The sequence below is a fragment of the Panthera pardus genome, unplaced genomic scaffold, assembly GCF_024362965.1.
Source record: "Panthera pardus isolate Hobbes unplaced genomic scaffold, ASM2436296v1 HiC_scaffold_16, whole genome shotgun sequence".
Classification (NCBI taxonomy): domain Eukaryota; kingdom Metazoa; phylum Chordata; class Mammalia; order Carnivora; family Felidae; genus Panthera; species Panthera pardus.
Window position 1 is genome coordinate 69,917,876 of NW_026526721.1, and position 19,716 is coordinate 69,937,591.

Below are 19,716 nucleotides of genomic sequence, written 5' to 3' on the forward strand. Positions count from 1 at the left end.
CAGTTTTGTCTTTTCTGGAATGTAATATAGATGGAATTATACAGTATGAAGGCTTTTATGTCTGGCTCTTTTCACTTAGCACAATGGTTGTGAGACTCACGCAAGGGGTGCTGCCTGCTGCGATAGTTTGTTCCTTTTCTTTGCTGAGTAGTATTTCATCGTACCATTGTTCCACAATCCACCAGGCAAAGGGCTTCCTGGCGCATCTTTAAAGCCCTGCTTGGGCTTTGCTACAAGAGATCTTTGCTAAGTGTTCCTGTTCATTGTGTGTCATAGCCGTGTGCATACTCGCTATCATGGAGCCTCCAGCCTGCAGCTACTGGAGCGACTAAGTCTCCAGGACCTCCAACTTCAGTGTATTTCTCCTGTTGCAAAGTTTCAACTTCCACTTATTCACTCATTGTGTTTTAGCAAATGCTTGTTAGGTGCCAGGCACTGAACTTATAATATTCAATAGGACAGGCTCCATTCCCACCCCTAGAGTTTACAATTTTGCAATCATTAATCCCTTCATGATATGGGGAGCAGGTGGAGGGACGGGGAAGGGAATTGTCAATACTTTGACAGCAAGTCCAAAGTCTTTGGGACCAGTTACTAATGAATCAACTTCGGTCTGACATCATGGTCTGGGACAAACAGCCATGACATTTAGAGAATGTCTACCAGTGGTCAGAGCCCAGGCCTTCTGATGCTACTTTAAGTTTTTATGAGGGCAATAAAAATCAACAAGTGTCTTTATTCCTGGCATCTCTCTTCTTTCTGGAGTTCATGCTTGCTGCGTGAGATGGTTGCATGATGCCACAACCCAGTTCTGGGGATGTCAGAGATATCTTGGCCATCTAGTACCCCGTACAGAAGGACTCTGGCCTATCTAATCTATAGATTATGCCCCTTACCTTTCGTCACTTCCCAAGCAACTGGAACAACTCCGTGTACATTGGTGAAGTCCTTTTACAGATATTTTTTAGGTCTTTACTTACTGGCGAATCGATGCCTGAGGTGGAGGCACAACATTCCCGGGTCAGATGCACAAGAAGGGCAAGCTCTCCGGCCAGTTTGTCAGTGGACAGCATTGGACCCGTTTTAGGTCCCAAACAGATACCAGGGGTGAGTGGGTCTGAAAACGCCGTGATGTTTATCACATCTGGCTGAGCTGGGTAGGAAAAAGAGAGGGGTCAGTCCTGGGCTCCTGTGAAGATCTCGGTTGGGGTGGCCTGGGAAAGCGGAGTTGGGGGGAGCCGGGTCAGGACAGGAGAGTGCTGCTGGTCATCTCCATTCTGAGATGTTTGAGGGACTGCAACCCTGATCTAGTCTGCCCGAAGTTCACCATCATGCACCAAGCTGCCATTATTAGCCTCTCCTAGTGCCCAACGTTTCTGTCATAAAGCATCCAGGAGGTTCATCCATCCCTGCCATGAAAGGCACTGAAGGAAGCAAATAATTAATGAACATAACATCTAGCCAGGCAGCCACATTCACTGGCCAGTGTAAGGGAAAGGCTCAGGCTCATGGCCCATCTCTTCAAGTTCCACGAATTCTCCCTGCCACAGAGCACAGATATGCTTATAGCCCTTCCCCTTCCAAGATGGGAAGAGTTGGCCTGGGGTGGTGGAGGGGGCCATTCAGGAGGAAATGTTTAACATCTGAATTGGTTACCTAAACTCTCCAATCCACAGAAAGAAAAGTAAGGTAAACAAAAGCAGGTGTTATACCTGAATTAGGCTTTTTATCATTTAGGTCAGTGTGACTGTCCATCCACCCATCATCAAAAGTGTCTTTCCTCACTGTGCTGGGCACTGAGGATACAGAAATGACTCAATCCCTAGATTTGCCATGCAAGAGTTCACTGCACAGTCCCACTGTTAACTTGTGAAGGGTAACTTGCTGTACTCTGGTCTAATTAGCTTGTTAGTATGAGAAAAACACACAAGGAAAATGATATTCATTTTATTGCATCATTTACTGACTAGAACGCCAGACTTAAAGTAGGTATAAGTATAAAAATAACCAAATTCTTACAAATAATACTTTGCTGCTACAGTACTGAATAATTAGTGGAGGTTGCAATTATAATACAACTTTAAATAACATTCTCATAATGGTTTTAACACAATCAACCAGGGGCTAAGGTTTAAAGGTTTGCAAAAAGAAACTCGGGACAATGTGAAAACTCAAGAAGTTCATATCCCAGCTACGTGCTTCATTTAACCATAAATCCAGCGACACAAACAGTAACAAAACTCACAGCAACCCAGGATGAAAGACATTTTTTTTTTTTTTTTAAAGAAACAGGCCAAGGTAATACAGAAATCTGTGTTAGTTTCCCAGGTAAACCTGGTTCCATCCCACTTCTGTCCAGTCCCCTCCTTCCTACACAAGAACTCTGCACCTGCAGTGCATGTCCAAAAATACATATAAAACCAGAATCTAATATGCAGATCCTTTGAAAGCCTCTTGAAAAATGCAGAGGGGACAAAGCTGGTCTAAGACCTGTCTCTTTGTAAACCTTAATTGTCCCCTTTGGTTTCACAGGCTTTTCTGTGAGCGGTTGACACCAACTAGGATGGATTATAACACTATTGAAAAGATATTTTAGCACAACAAATTCACTGACATTTAATACTCTGATGTTTCTAGTATTTTAACCAGTTTCCTTCTCTGGGGATTTAAGAAAAAAAAAAAAAAAGAAAAACAGAACACACACTCAAAAGACAATTCTACAAAACCGTAGCTCTCTTCCAAAAATGCACATGAGAGCCTCAGAATGATGCTTTGTCAAGAAGGAGGAAAGGACAGGTCCCTTTTAACTCCACACAAGTCTTCACATAGAAAAATATCTTTGATATTAAGGGCAGTTTGAAAGATAGAAAATACTGAACTTTGTATTCTTTCTGTCTCCAAAGAAGTACTCTTGCTTTGAAATCAGTGTAAGTATCTTAGAGCTATGGGTTTCAACCCTACTTTGGGGTACACTGGGCTGACCTAAGCCAGGAGCAACTAGAATGCTCAGCTTTGGCTTCTTCAGGCAAAGTTCCCAGAGTTACCGCACACCTGGGCACTTCGCCAGTGGGCAAGATGGCTTCATGGAGGCCCCACAAAGCCACGTGTGAGGGATGACCCTAATGTGCCTGCTCTGGGAACTTTCACATCTGAAAAATATCGTCCTTCAAAAACATTTTCTCTGGCAGCCATCCTGCCTTGTCTTGCAAAGATGCTGCCCTTCTGTTTGGGCCAACTTCTTAAGAATTACCTCTTGAAGAGCTTAATACTCACATCTTTGTTTATAATTTCAAATGCTATCAGCCAGCTTGATTACACTACCCATTCAACAATTTTGGCTCTAAATGACTTAGCTGCTTCTGAAAATAAAATTTCGTCAAAGAAGGAAGATTTGTCAGCATTTAAGACATTCAACTGAATATGTTCCCAATTTCTGATAACGTTCACAAAAATGTGCTTCCAGTATGTGGGAGCCATAGCCTTACCATGGGAACAAGGCCAAACAGCCCTGAGATGGACATCTAAGTCTGGCTGTGTTTGTCAGAAAACTGGGTCATCGCCTTACCCTTCCTACACTCAAAGCCACGCACCAGTATGCTTCTTGCTAAGCACAAGCCAGTCGTTATTAATGATGACCTCAAGTGTCCAAGAAATATATGCAATAACAAACCCGAAAGGACTTTTTCCAAAAGGATTCAACTTTTTTTTTTTTTTTGCATTTCATCTCATTAGTTTAGTTAATGCTTAATAATATTAAGGTTATTTATTTTTTCTTAAGTATATTTTAAGCCCAGTCTCTCATGCCCTCTTTGACATTTAAGGTACATTTAGACGGCGAGGCATTCACCATGATGGCAAGGCAGGGAGAAGGGTTTGAATCCTGGCTCTCCAAGGCAAGATATTTTTCCCTCTGGAAGTTCACAGGTACAAGAAACGGACACTCTCATGCATACTTCACAAGGGTGTGGTGAGTGAGGCCAGGGACGTTGCACAGAGCCTGGCCATAGTGGGAACACCAGAGATTCTGGCTGTGACAGGTAGACTTCGTAAGTTGTCTCCAGTGTCCTGGGCTGACTCATGGGGCAGAGAGGAAAAGACAGGAGAAATAAGAGCCCCTGGAGTTTAAACAAAACCCACAGTTGCCAGGTGGCTGGCAGGTGAGTCTCACCCTGCTCTGAGAGTCCCAGCAAAGTGCTTCCGCTTGCTACAGGACGCATGGTTTCTATTCAGTCAGCTCTCCCTGCAGAAGTTTAAGCCTCTCAAGAGCAGTTAAGTGTCACTTTTCCCTTCCACTTTCCCCTAGCTGTGGGGCCCCAGGGAGGCAGGACCATGGTATTTCTATGAGCACGGATCACACATTCCAGGTACAGGGGCTGATACCGAGCACCTATACGGGAGCTGAGAGCTTCTGCTTGCCAGGGGTGCCCCCAGCCCTGTCCCTTCAATCCAGCAGCTGCTGCTGTCCTATTGGTTGTTTGCCCTAGGCCCAGGCAGGTCCTTTAGGAGGTATTAACCCCAGGCCGGGGCAAAGCCAGCCTCTCCCTTCCTCACTCAGGGTGGCAGCTGGCACCGGATAACAATCATGCTGTTTGCATACCTTCTTAGACCCTCACGCTTTTGAGATACACCTTCTCCAACCCCACAGCCTCCTAGAAATGAGATACATATGAACTTAACATTGTACGGGTCCTCCTTTTTTCACAGTAAATGAAAAACAATATTCTTAATCCATTTCATGTGCACAAAACGTACTCACAGGAAAGCATTCTTGGAACTCACAGGACACTGTTTTCTGGACTTTGGGATTCTTCCCAAGAATGCTTTTGAGACAGAACACTTCATTTTATGTAACTTCTAGCTTCTAGTCCTGACACAGGAGATGATTTGTCAGCTGTGATGTCATCCAACACCCTTAGCTGAGTAAGCCTGGGAATAGCTCCCCGCCATGGCTCTGGGTCCCTGGGAGGAGGAAGGATCAATATCAAGAGCCAGGAAGCTAGGCTACTCGCGAGACAGCCGAGCCTGTCGGCTATGGTGAGCCGGAGTGCAGGGGCTCAGAGCTCTCCAGTTAGATGCAAGACCAGGAGGCACAAAGGGCTGTTTGCTTCCCCAGAGAGATCCAAGACCCAAGGATTCTGAAAGGTGATGCTCTGAAATTTTAAGTCGGCATCCACTGACAAAAACAGAATTCTTTGCGTATCTCGGGAGATGAGTGCAATTTAACGACTAAGAAGCATCACACCTGATTTGTGTTCCTGCTGCAGCAGGGTATTGGTGGCTCGTGGAGACCCCGGGACACAGGAGTTGACACTTAAGACTGTTAGGACGAGGATTACATAAGAATAAGGATGAGATACATTCTAAAAAGAGAACTCTGAGAAAACAACCACACCCAAGACTTAACTGTCCCCGAAGGCTACACCGCTTCCATGAATGCAGGTGCCACGGAGCTCCAAGCTTCAGGATGGGAACAATTCTTTTGCCACTGTGTTCTCATCCCAAAACAGGATGTTTCAAAAGCAGATGATGAGAACAACTGCAGTTCCCCAAGCAGCACTTAAAGACGCTGAGTACGGGGTATGCCCCCTCCTCCCAGGACCCATCTCGCAGGCATAATAAATAAGACAGGTGGAATTTCCTTCCCAAAGGCAAACTCTCAACTCCTTAACTGGCCACAAGTCTTTAGCTCTCCAATGCCGACTTAAATGATGTTTCTGGAGGGAACCATGCAGCGGTATAAAGAGGTACAAATTACTGCATGAGTGAAAATAAGTTATTCAGTGAATAAACAGCTTTGAGCAGTTGGTTGAAAGTTCGCACTGAGTCAGTGGACAAGATCTGGGATACAATCAAAGAAGGCTGCACTAGTAAGGAAGCAGACTCACAGACGGGACGTGTGGCTCTATCCCAGCTCCCTAGGCTTCCTCAGGAACCCACATGGCTTCCCAAAGCACTGGGTTTCAGGAAACTGAACGTGCCCCATCAGCCTGCTCCTTTCACCACATTCAGCTGCGGGGACTCCATCAGGCTGCTTTTCCATTAGTGGTGGAATGCCCCTCAGACCCAATCTGCATTCTGCTCTCCATTTCTACTGCATACACATAGTACTTGGGCCTCAAAGGTGGGGGGCGAGGCGCTCAGGGACGAGAAGCACCCCACCGCCTCCAGCTCTGAGAGTCCCCCACCAGGGCCCTCGCCCAGCGCCTGTGCCCACTGCTACCTGCTGGGCCTCACCACAGGCAGGGGGCGCCTCTATTGAAAACCACGTGGAGCTTGTTTTGCCCGGATCCAGACTTATTTGAAAAAGTGGGATGTAACTGCAGAGGGAAAAAATACTCCTAAATAAACGTGTCACCTTGATTAAAAAACAAAGTGGAGTGTGTGCTGTGCCTCATAAATTTCAATTCCTCATTTTGAGGGTGGGCTTGGAAACTGCAGGAGACCTAGAAGCCCATGAAAATACTGTATGTTCCCCTACAGCATCTCCAAACCTTAGCGGTATGTTTATCATCGTCATCTGTTGTTGAGCATGTAGATACTGGGCAGGAACACAACAAAAGAGCCAGTGCTCTGCCGTAAATTAACCACCACCCAACTGAGGCCTATGGAAGTGTCTGAGGAAGAGAGGCCTTCTTTCTGGAACAGTCTTGAAACAAATCCGAAAGGAGACCTCCCTATCCAATTTACTAAAGTGCAAACTGAGGAAAGACTAGGTCCTGGTGAAGGTGCCTGACCATGTGCCTGGCTAACAGTCAGCCCTCGGCCGGTGGTGGCTGCTGAACTGAGAGACTCCTGGTACCGGCCCACGTTCACGTTCACAGTAACAGTGCAGGTGCCTAACAAGCAGCCCTCAGTTCCACGTCCCCACATCCATCTGTCTCCTTCCACTGTGGTTACGCCCCTCACGCCTGTCCCGCTTCCTGCTTGCCATTCACATGTGGCTCCGCGAGTCCTGGGAGCAGCCAGTATTCGCGGGCCCCCCTGGTACAGTACTCTGAGCAGCCGAGATCCCACAAGTTGCTCAGAGCAGTGGGCCCTCCCTCTCTCTTCCGCACTTAGAAATAGTCTCTTCTCCTGCTCTCATCACTGATGAAAGATGGGTTATACTGTCCAGGGAAGATGCACGAGTGCCGTGACCCCGGCAGTCCAGTGTAGGCCGGGTAGAGTCCATTTCGTTCAAGTTCAGGATTCCTTACACCTGTGGGCTGGTAGTCAGAAAAAAAGGAGAAAAGTCAATTTATTATTCATGGATCTAATTTAATGTGTGTGTGGTTTTGTGTTTTTAAGAATAATGCTATGTTTTAACAAACCTACGATGGAGGCAGCTAAACACAGCAGAGCAGGGCCCGACCCAGAAGTCAGAACCTTCCAGACCCTCCTTTCGTGAACCCTGGGATACTTTTGCCTATATTTCATTTTTTCTTTCTTTTCTTTCTTGCTTTCTTTTCTTTCTCTCCTTCCTCCCTCCCTCTTTCCTTCCTTCCTCTCTCTCTTTCTTTTCCTCCCTCCCTCCCTCCTCTTTCTCTTTCTTTCTTTCTCTCTCTCTTTCTCTCTCTCCCTTCCTTCCTTCCTCCCTCTTTCTTTCTTCCTTCCTTCCCTCCCTCCCTTTCCTTTCTTTTCTTCCTTTTTTCTTTCTTTCTTTCTTTCTTTCTTTCTTTCTTTCTTTCTTTCTTTCTTTCTTTCTTTCTTTCTTTTCTTCCTTCTTTCCCTTCTCCTCCCCTCCCCTCCCCTCCCATCCCCTCCCCTCCCCTCCCCTCCCCTCCTCTCCTCTCCTCTTTCTTTTCTTAGTAGGCTTTATGCCCAGCATGGAACTCAGTGCAGGCTTGAACTCATAACCCTGAGATCAAGACCTGAGCTGAGATCGAGAGTTGGACACTTAGCTGACTGTGCCACCCAGGTGCCCCTGCCTATATTTTAAAAGGAGATTAAAAAAACTATCAAGGGGAGCCCAGCGATTTTAGACCAACATAGGAAAAGACCTGGGCTAATTATCAAGATTATTACCTGATTATTACCAGGTGTGTCTGTCTCTGTGGACCACAATGGCTTTAAATCCTCCCTGGCATTTAGCAGAACACTACTGTCTCTGCCATGAATGGGGAGTTGACTTTTGCAAGGTCATAGGACCAGCTGTCAAAGGTGGAGTGAGGACCTCAGAGCGGGAGGCCAACAGTGATTCTCAGGTGTCTCTGACCAGATCCTAGCTGAGAGCATCATGACTACCTAGCTGATGTGCAAAAGAAGCCCCCAAGGAATGACATGGCTACTTTGAAGAGGCCCTCACTGAGGACCACCAGGAGAAAATGCTTGCCTGGCAGAAAGAAAACACTGGATACGGCATATAATGAACGTGAATCCTCGGGGTGCCCAAAGTACACCTGAGACCACTGTGAGGGACAGCCTTCTCAGGTGACAAGCTGCTTCACGCCATAAGCGTAGGCCCTGCTTCTACAGACTGCTCAGCCTATTTCCGATGTGCAGATGGGGCTGGTCTAAGTTCCTGATGATATCTATTTAAGGCAACTCTTTAGCTAACTCCATGGAAACGAAGAGGAGTTGGTCCTACGACACCACGGGTCTGTCTGTCCCTATGTGATCTCACCACGCTGGGGTGAAGAGTCCCTAGTAAAATGTGCAAGTGTGCGGGCACACTTGGGTAAGCCCCCTGCTTGGTTAGCAGATATCTGTAGATACATGGCTGCAGTTATTAGAGTAAAAGGAGTTCCCAGACTGAGAAGGAAGCAAAGCACTTATGCAGAAACATCAGTGGGAACATTTCAACTAGCGCTGTTTGTGTCTGTGTTGATTTTTCCCCTTATTCCCCTTGTTCTTCCTCCAGTTTCCAGTTCTTCAAAGGGTCCACTGTTAACAACAGCATCCTTAGCGTGAACCCCTCCCGTCCAAAGTCTGAACCCTCACGGTTAGTCCCCATAGTAACCAGAGGTGTTGTGACTTCTGTCACAGGATTGCCCAGTGCTATTAAGTTCCCACAGGGCAAGGTCTCATGTTTATTGCTACCTCAAACGGGTCTACGTGGGATGAGAGGTCACCTATGTCTGTTTACTTTTCAGCTCAGGGTTGTGTTTGCTGGAGGGCTGAGGCAGCGCGATGGTGAAATGAACCAGGCAGCACATGGGAATAAGACAGGGGTTATTCAATGCGGGACAGAAGGAGCAAGGGTTCAAGGTAGTCTACCATCTTTCCAAACGATGCAGTCCAGGGCTGGGTGCAGTCAATTATTGAAGACCTACGGAGTGAATACTCTCCTAAACCTCTGAGAAGTGCTTGTTGAGGATGACATTGAACTGTTCTCCTTATACCTGTTTCTAATCCCCCAGTTTTAACTACCCAAACCACAGGAGGTAAAGCATGTGCCAGGGCCACAGGCTAAACGTCACGGAATTTTCTCTCAGTTTCCAATCTTATAACTTAAAAGCAAATTCCGTAACAAGAAGGGTTACTGCTACAACCCCATGAAGGTAACGTGTTCTGTGGAAATATCCTTTATATCTTGATGTCAAGACTAATAGACACCATGCAAATAGATCGTAAGTAAACTGAATATTAAATTATGTAAATAAGAGGCTCATGCCACCGTTCTCTTTAACCCTCAACTGACTGGAGCGTCTTTACCACCAAACACAGTCCAGAGGGAATCGTCAGAGGGAACTGGAGCCTGAGCTGCACCAGGCAAAGGGATACACACCGAGTAATACACATCCGTCATCTGGAGGAGGTTTTTGGTACTTCCATTCTCATGCATTTCAATAGCTTCTCGGCCCCAGTCTTGTGAGCGAGGGTTCTTGGGGTACTCAGCATAGGGAGACATTTGGAAATCCCCACTTTTGAAGATGAGTTTGCTTATGTCATTTTTACTCTTTCTGTGGAGTGAAAAACATTTGGAAATTTAAATGAATAAGTTATGTAAAGAAATGATATCTGTGAAACACGTTCTATTATTTTAGAAGGTAAATTAGACTGAAAGCTACCATTATATTCTTCTGTAGATGTCCACTGAAAAATGGCATTATTATTATTTTTAGTGTTTGCCTAAAACAAGTGAAAATGCAATTAGATGCAAAAAAAAAAAAAATGCAAAACAAAAAAGTCTTCCAACTTGAAGGGACAGGTTACCAGGGACAGGGAGGACAAACACAGCTGTAGTGAGGCAGACAGTCTCTTCTGGGGACAGAGGTTGCTGCCTCACGGTGGAGCCAGGGAAATCAGGGTCATAAATTCCCAGAATGCTGGCACCAAAGGGCCTTTAGGATTCTTCAGTCCAGTGGTTCCAAACCTGCCTGAGCACAAGAATGTACATGGAAGCTTCTAGATCACACCAAGATTTACTAAAAAGAGGAGCTCTGGGGATGAGACGGTTCTGGCTTTGCAAAGAGATGAGACTTGTGCCCAAGGTCACATTTTGCTACTAGCAAAGTGGGACTAGAGTTCAGGCCTCCCGCTTCACCAGCCAGTGCCCTTTTACCACATGAGGCTACTTCACAGACCATAAAAACAGGATATTTCACCTGTAAAAATGCCCACCTGTTTATAGTTCCCACACATATTCTCCTTTCAGCAGGTTAGGGAAAGCCCAGGATAAGTTCCCTACCTGTGAGGGTTCACTAGCTAGAAATGGTTGAAATATGTGTGATTTGGGGTGCCTGGGTGGCTCAGTTGCTTAAGTGTCAGACTCTTGGTTTCGGCTCAGGTCATGATCTCACAGTTCATGGGATCAACCCCCGCATCAGGCTCTGTGCTGACAGTACAGGACCTGCTTGGGATCTTCTCTCCCTCTCTCTCTGCCCCTCCCCTTCTCTCTTTCTCTCAAAATAAATAAACGTTAAAAAAAAACAAAACAAGAAATATGTGTGATTCACTTATCGAATGGGCCTAGGATCAGACATTTTTAGTTACATTTGCCCTGGGTAAGATATTCTGAAGTTTCTTCCTTTTTACCTCACTTTCCTATAAATAAACTTTCTGGGAAGGCATGAAATGACTCAGGGTCATAAAACCAAATGTCCAGCATGTGGCTTAGGCGTTGTCTTTCCTTGCACGTTAAGAACAGACCTGCCACTGTGTTGCTCCCTGGAGGGCAGGGCGTCCGGTTTCAAACAATGACTTACTAATTCACAGTCACCTTCCTTTTGCCGCCCATGGTCACAGGCTGCTTCTCCAGGCGGTTATACTACCTGGTACTGCACCCTCAGCAAATATGAGACTTACGTCTCCTTGAGGTTTAATCCCTCTAGCTTCTAGTCTCATACCCAGGATTTTATTTCCACTCATAGTTTGTCTTTGATGATTTGGTGGTAACTTTGTAAATGACAGGCAAAGGACCATGTTCCCGAATGGGCAGTTAGGGTACACTGCTCTCTGCAGCCTTCCTAGAGGTGAAGGATATCTTAAAATGTCATTCATGCCAACGGTCGAAAAGATAACTTGCTATTTTGGGAAGTGCCATCCTTCTGTTGCGTCAGAGAAATTCCTGCCATTTATAATCATCTAAATCAAAGGTCATAATTTTCCCTTATCTGAATAGATAATCACTGAGAATCCAACTCCTTTCTTTCTCTTCCTTTTCCAGTAGAAACTCAATCACACTGGCTTCCAGGAGGCCCAGAGCCAAGCCTCGTGCTGAGCACCTGCTCACCCCATGTGCCTGCTACAAATTGTTTACTGCTAAATTATCTCAGGTAACCCTCTTCATCTTTGCTTCTAAATGTGCCCAAAGTGTACACACCAGTGGTTGTAGTATATTCAGACTTGTGCAACCATCATCACAATCAATTTTACACTTCCATCACCCCAAAAAGAAACCCCTTACTCCTTGGCCATTACTCCTCAGTCCCCACTCCCCCTCCACCCCAGCCCTAGACAACCATTAATCTACTTTCAACCTCTATTAGATTTGCCTATTTTGAACATTTCATATAAATGGAATCATATAGTAGGTGGTCTTTTGTGACTGACTTCTTTCACTTAGTATAATATTTTCAAAGTTCATAAACTTTATAGCTTGTGTCAGTACTATGCTCCTTTTGATGGTTGAATAATATTCCATTGTGTGGATATATCCCATCTTGTCTATCTATTCATCAGTTGGTAGATATTGGGGTTATTTTCACCTTTTGGCTCCTATGAATAATGCTGCTATGAACACTCATGTACATGTTTCTGTGTAGACATGTGTAGACACACATATTCAGTTCTCTCCATAGCTACCTCAGAGCAGAGGTGCTGGGTCAAATGGCAACACTATGTTTCACTTTCTGAGGAACTGCCAGACTTTTTCAAAGCCGCTGCACCATTTTGTGTTTCCACCAGCAGAGTGTGAGCATTCTAATCTCTCCACATCCTCACCAACATTTGCTATTTTCTTTCTTTTTTTTTTTTTTAAATAGCCATTTTAGTGGGTGCGAGGTGGTCTCTAATGGCAATTTCATTTGCATTTCCCTAATGGCTAATGATACTGAGCATTCTTTCATGTGCCTCCTGGCCATATGTTTATCCCCTTTGGCGAAATGTCTATTCAAGTTCTTTGCCCATTTTTAAATTAGGTTGCATCTTTATTATTGAGTGGTAGAATTCTTAATATATTCTAGATACAGTCCCTTATTAGACATAGGACTTTCACACACTTTCTCCTGTTCAGTGGGCTGTGTTTTCATTTTCTTGATAATGTTCTTTGAAGCACAGAAGTTTTTACGTTTGATGAAGTCCAATCTATCACTTTTTTGTTGCTTGTGCTTTTGGGTATTCTCTTTTAGTAAAGGAAATAAAGTCCCATGTGGTATCCTTTTCTTTGTTCAATGGCACTACCTATCAGGAATTTCCCTTTCTCCTTTTTTTAATGGTTCAGTCATACATTATGATTTAATACTGCGAACCACCCCAACCATTCTTTAACAGAGTAAAAACTGACCTGTGCTTAGCAGAGGCAAAGAGAAATAGAATGTGAACCCCCATCACTCACCGGCAGCAGGTAACAATCAGCGCAATGCCTAGAATAAGGAGAAGCCCGCCTCCTGCTGCTGCAATCACCACGGTGATCAGCTGATAGGCTAAACAGGTTAAAAAAGGATAAAGTGGACAGGTAAGAGGTAATAAATAAATAAATGCATACAAAGGAGTGATTCCCTCCCCAGCTCATAGCTATCATCAGGCCTTAGCTGGGGACCTCACCTTTCATTCCTGGGCCCCTAGGAAGGGCTCCTCAAGGCCAGCACTGCATTTTCTCTGTTGGAGGATAGTACAGTATACTACCCCAAATATTCCTTGTTGGCATGCTTATTTTGAGCTGATTATTTTTGAGAAACTGCAACACAGGAGAAGCTCTGAAAAGAGCAGGAGTAACCCTCGGGTCGCCTGGGTGGTTCAGTCGGTTAAGGGTTTGACAGCTCTGGGGCCTGCTTCAGATTTTGTCGGCTTCCCCCTCTGCCCCTCCCCCGCTCATGCTCTGTCTACCTCTGCCTCTCGCTTGCCTCTGCCTCTGCCTCTGCCTCTGCCTCTACCTCTGTCTCTCTCTCTCAAAAATAAAATAAACATTAAAGGGGCACCTGGGTGGCTCAGTCGGTTGGGCGGCCGACTTCGGCTCAGGTCATGATCTCACGGTTGGTGAGTTTGAGCCCCGTGTCGGGCTCTGTGCTGACAGCTCAGAGCCTGGAGCCTGCTTCAGATTCTGTGTCTTCCCCTCTCTCTGCCCCTCCCCTGTTCATGCTCAGTTTCTCTCTTTCTCTCAATAATGAATAAACATTAAAAAAATTTTTAAATAAACATTAAAAACAATTTTAAAAAAAAGAGCAGGAGTAACCCTTTTGTAAGGGAGATTTACATTAGAAAAGGGGCCTATGCCAGGAAGGCTGCTGTGACCAAAGATCACTTTTTCAATAAAGAGAACTGGTCTTCCCCGCCAGGCAGCCTTTGTTGACCTAACATTTCCCCCTCTTACCTTCACCCGCTTGCCTTTGCAGCCCCTGACACCTAGCCCTTTCCTTAACTCAGAAGGGTATATAAGCATCAAATATCTGGCTGCCTCTGAGCCTCATATCTTTGTGGGGTTCCTGTGTATGCTATATAATTAAAATGGTTTTATTTTTCTCCGGTTATCTTTTACTGAGGGGAGGGAGGTATGGTTCTAGAAGGATAAGGGGGAAATTTTTTTCTTTCCCTACCTACACTGTTTTGAGAAGACTTATCCTTTCTCAGCCACTCCTAGAATGGTGCATGGATCCCAAATTCTACCTGTAGACCAGCCCCAATGTCATTTTCACTAACAGAAAACTAAAGGAGATGCATGAAGTCTTCAAAAACTGAATCTGTTGGTTTTAACAACTGTTCTAAGATTTTATCCTTCCTACTTTTTTTTTTTCTCACTTAAGATGGGTGCATTTTATTATGTGTAAATTAGGCCTCCAGTAAAGTTGTTTTTTAAAAAAAGTAATGGAGAAAATAGAGAAACATTTCTTGACTACTTCCCACACTTTGATATTGTTTTTAAAGTTTTTGAATTGATGATGATAAAGTAGATATAAAAATTCTTTATTTGGTTTTAGGTTCTTACTTGATAAGATAAAAAGTAGGCAACCCTATATTATAAGAAATATTACTGGTCAACTAAGTCTAGAGTTCGGGAATCACTGCATGAACTATGCTAGGCACTGAGTTGTTCACTGAATACATACAAACTGGATTTAACTACCAGATACTAGCAGTCATATATGTAAGCACACATATCATATGTAATAAACAATATTAACATTTTAATTAATTGGTTTTATACCTGCGTATTTCTGGCAAAATTACATTTTCAATAAAGTATTCAGAGGCACCTGGGTGGCTCAGTGAAGCGCCTGACTTCGCCTCAGGTCAGGATTGCACGGTTCGTGAGTTTGAGGCCCATGTCAGGCTCTGTGCTGGCAGTTCAGAGTCTGGAGCCTGCCTCAGATTCTGTGCCTCCCTCTCTCTACGCCCTACCCCTGCTATCTCTCTGTCTCTCGCTCTCTCCTAAAAATAAATAAACATTTAAAAGAAAAGTCTATTCAGTATTCGGATTGGTTTTTTGTTGTTTTGGAAATATAATTAAAATTGTGTTCCCAGGTTGTAAGGTGTAGGATGTTTAAAAAGGGCCAATAACCAGACTTTCTATAGTAAATTAAGACTGGAAACATGTTCTCTTGGTATTCAGGTAAAGTCAAAGTAATGTGCAGAGCTGACAGCAAGAAGACTGTGTGATAAAAGCAAATAGAAGCTATCCAACCACTTACCTATCATTTATTTAAATAAATAGCACAGAAACCTGATTATCTTGAAAAACCATCAGTATTAAGGCATATAGGAAGCAAAGGCAAACCACGGAATGAGCTAATCCTCTCCCACATCTCCTGACACCTGTATTCAAGTTTCACTTTCAACAAAATCTCTTGAATCTGTTGACTTTTCTTTGTCCCCACCAACACCACCCTAAACTGCCATCAACTTTTGACCAGGCAACGGCAACCACCTCCCAACTCACTTTCCGGTGCCCAGTCCTGCTCACTCATTTCAAAGAACAAGTCTGATCAAGCCGTTTCTCTGCTTTAAAATCCTACAGTGGCTTCCTTTGTTCCTAATGAAAGGCAGAAGTCTACTCCTGCTTCACCCTCCACATCAAGTTAGAATTTTCCCACTTCCAGGAAAAGGAGCAGGCACTCATTTTAGAAGCCACCCTTGCAACTGGCTGCCAGTTGTGGCAGAGTCATCCTTGGAACAAAAGTTTTGTCTAAAAAGAAACACAGATGGGGGTGCCGGGGTGGCTCAGTTGGTTAAGCGTCTGACTCTTGATTTAGGCTCAGGTCACGATCTCATGGTGAGATCGAGCCCTGCTTTTTGGGCTCTGTGCTGACAGTGTGGAGCTTGCTTTGGATTCTCTCTCTCCCTCTCTCTCTGGCCTTCCCCTGCTCACTCTCTCTCTCTCTCAAAATAAAGAAATAAATGTTAAGAAAGAAAGAAACAAACAAACAAACACACACACACACAGATGGAGTAGACCGTGCTTCTCAAACTATCTGCTGCCAAAGACCAGTTCTTCTTTGTTGGTGATTTTGGGTATTGTTTTCAAATAAAAAAATACAGCCTCATTGACAATTCCTGCCTTTCCCTACAGGCACCAATCATGAACTTCCCTTTCTCCATTTTTTAAGGAGTCCTGTGGACTGGTTGTATAAAATAAAATAAAACTTTCATTGGATGTCACAGCCATATCGAATTAACATAAACATTCCCAGGTGCTCCCTCTCCAGTTTTGTATTACTCCTGTCCTAGTCCAGGAACGGTCCACAGAGCACATTTTGAGTAGCAAAGGTACAGACCAGCATTTCTCAAGCTTTCCTGTGCATCTGAGTCACCCAGAGGGCTTGTGGGAACACAGATGCCTGGTCCCCAGCCTGAGAGATTGAATTCTGTAGGTCTGGAGTAGGGCCAAGAAGAGAGATGATCTCTGGCAAGATTCCGGGGCATGGTGGTGCTGCCAGACTGCAGACCAGACGTGGGGTGGCACTGGCTTCAAGTGCACAGTAGAGAAAAGAACACTGTACTGAAAGCAGAGGACCTCATGCACATGAGCATAAATGGCTGGAAGGGGATCCACCAAAACATTCATAGAAGTTGGCTCTGCCTTGGGAAATCATGGCTAAACTTCTACTTTCCTCTTTGTGCTTTTCTATACTTCCCAAATGTTATTCACACACACACACACACACACACACTCACACACACACACTCACACACACACACAACCTCCTCTTTTTTAAAGCGTATGTTCAATGCTCTTTGGCAGTTAGGTCTTATTACTGGGAACTTGTAATGAGCTTATGGACAAGATAACCCACATTTTTTTCCCTCATATGTGCTATCAAGTGAGTTCATGAACTAAAACAGACCTTTTGAACTTAACACTGACCTTGGATTTATGATGAGGCCACATAATGATGTACAAGAGCATGGGGTTTGAACAAACATCAAATATAACATTTACAGTTTTGTGGGTGTTCTGTTTATTTATTGTGGTGAGACAGAAGGCAATGAGTGCCGTCTTAGGCTTGTCCATCCCATCCTTTCTATTTGAAGAGATTCTCCAGAATGATGAACTTGGAATTCTTAGTTCTACTTTCTCCTTGACATTTGTTGATATTTTACAGCCTATCTTTTCTTTATTCTTTTTGCAGTTTGATCATAGGTTGATGCTGCTGTCGTTGTTGGGAGCCCATTGTGGGCTTGGTCTTTCCTATAAGCTACATTTGTCCTTGTTTATATGCTCATTTGGATGAAAACTACTACAGGACTGTTTAGGCAGCCCCTCTCTGGGAACATTCACACCCCTCATGTGCAGGTTACACCGGGCGTGGTTAGAGTGGGTTACGTTTGTGTTTATAGCACCATCCCTGGCCACAGCTGACTGGTCCAGGAGTAAACACATGATCCAAGTGGATCAGTCAGTTCCTTCCCAGGATTTGCAATTTGGTGAAGAGAGAGAGAGAGAGAGAGAGAGGGAGAGAGAGACAGAGAAAGTGCGCATACACGCCTTCTCTTTCAAAATGGCTGAACGGTGACATGTACTTGAAGCTGCCTGCTGAGTCTATTTTCAGTCATGTTGTCTGGGAAGGAGGGAAAGCCTGCACATGGACACACACAGCAAAGAGTGAAGGTGAGAGATAAAGATGGAGTCTTGTTAATGTGTAGTCTGAAAAGCAAGCCCCTAAGCGCCAGCTGCTGTGGTTCCCCACAATTCCCTGCTTCTTACTCCTTCTGACCCTGGAATTCCATGACACACCCCAGGATCCTTCCACTAAACTGTCTTTTGTTGCTTAAGCTAGTGAGGCTGATTTACTCCAGAAGAACCTTAGCCAACTGTGATACTGTGATTTATAACAAGAAATATATATTTGGTCTTACCCCTTCCTGGCACAAAGTTTTTAAAACCCTTGGAATTTCCTAAGTGAAGAGAACAGAAAGGTGTCTTTTGTTATATTAAAGAGGTGACTTTTGGAAAGTGCCTGAGGATGGAGGGCTGGTTGCCAGGAGAATCAACCATGTGATTAGAGGGTTGGAATTTTCAGTTCCCATCCCCTGACCTCTGGGGAGGGGAGAGGGGCTGGAGGTTGAATTCATCAATGGCCAATGACTTAGTCAATCATGCTGATGTAATGAAGCCTCCATAACAATCCAGAAAGACAGAGTTCACAGAGCTTCTGGGCAGATGAACATGCAGAGAGCTGGGGAGAGTGGCTCCCTGGGAGAGAACATAGAAAAACTCCCCAACCTTCCCTTGGGCCTTGCTCTGTGTGCCTCTTCCATCTGGCTGTTCATGAGTTACATCCTTTTATAATAAACCGGTGATCTAGTGAGTACACTATTTGAGTTCTGTGAGCCACTCTAGCAAATTAATGCAACCCAAGGAGGGTATTGTGGGAACACTGATCCACAGCTGGTTGGTCAGAAGTGTAGGTAACAGGCACTCAGACTTGCAGTTGGCATCTGATGAGGAAGGGGAGACGGTCTTATGGGATCGAGCCTTTAACATGTGGGATCTGATGCTGTCTCCAGGTAGATCATGTCAGAAGTGAGTTAAGTGCTTGGTGGCATGGAAAAAACACACACGTCACAAATGGTGTCAGAATTGAACCAACCAGTACACCTTCTTTTAAAACTCTTGAGCCCATTACAGACTTTTCTAGGTGGCCACATTGTTGTATTTAAAAATTCCTTCAAGGGGCGCCTGGGTGGCTCAGTTGGTTGGGCATCCGACTTCGGCTCAGGTCATGATCTCGCGGTCCGTGAGTTCGAGCCCCGCGTCAGGCTCTGTGCTGATGAGTCAGAGCCTGGAGCCTGTTTCAGATTCTGTGTCTCCCTCTCTCTCTGACCTTCCCCCATTCATGCTCTGTCTCTCTCTGTCTCAAAAAAATGAATAAACGTTAAAAAAAAAAAATTCCTTCAGCTATCTCCATGTTCCCCCTCACTGAGCTCATTAGTAATGCATGGTTAAAATTTTGCCTTTTAAATCTTTCCATTCCTCTTGCCTTCAGAATCTCTGTTCACAGCATTCTTTTTCTTGTCTGTAGCTTGTGAAATGTGTCTTTCTCACATCTATAGGCTGTATGTGGCCATACCCAAGAGGAGATACAGAGCAATATTCCCCTCTCCCAAGCCCTGCTTCCTTTCTGTTCTGACACTAAGTGAGGTCAGTCAAGATTGCGTGAGATGTTGGCTTCAAGGGGAATGAAATTTCCAGATGACTTCTGGACAATTAATTATCTTTTTTCGTTCCTAAGCAATTTAGTGCTGTCATCCTGGATGTTTGTTATGAGTAACTGACTCCTGCCAACACACAGCATTTCCACTGGTGTGAATCTATTTAAAGCCTAGTGTAATAATACAGTGAATGCACTACAAGATACTTTATACATTGGTCACCAGATGGTGGGATGGGTGGGAAGACCATGTAGATCTTTAAGTTGAATGTTCTGGTTTCACTGGAAGCAGAGAAAGAGGTTCATATGTGGGGAAAACAGGCTCTAAATCCTTGCTGGCCATGCTAGGAGGTTGGTGGGGAAGGAGTCTCTGCTGAAGAAACACAGGACCTTTGAACAGAAAGAATCCTCTACAAAAAGGCATGTTGTGAGGGGCACTTGGTGAGCTCAGTCTGTTAAGTGTCCGACTTTGGCTCAGGTCATGATCTCA

The 19,716-nt window shown here is 44.6% G+C and overlaps 1 protein-coding gene across 2 annotated transcripts in view; it reads right to left on the reverse strand.

The window, feature by feature from the left end:
• Nucleotides 1–1,931: 1,931 nt before the first annotated feature.
• Nucleotides 1,932–19,716, reverse strand: part of HEG1 (heart development protein with EGF like domains 1) — a 90,661-nt gene continuing 72,876 nt past the window's right edge. For both annotated transcript variants that reach the window (XM_053903462.1, XM_053903461.1), the window contains exons 16-18: nt 12,977–13,064; nt 9,707–9,881; nt 1,932–7,205 (exon numbers count right to left, since the gene is read on the reverse strand). In XM_053903462.1, coding sequence (XP_053759437.1) covers nt 7,056–7,205; nt 9,707–9,881; nt 12,977–13,064 — 413 coding nt within the window. In that variant the 3' untranslated portion in view covers nt 1,932–7,055. The remainder of the gene's footprint in view (nt 7,206–9,706; nt 9,882–12,976; nt 13,065–19,716) is intronic.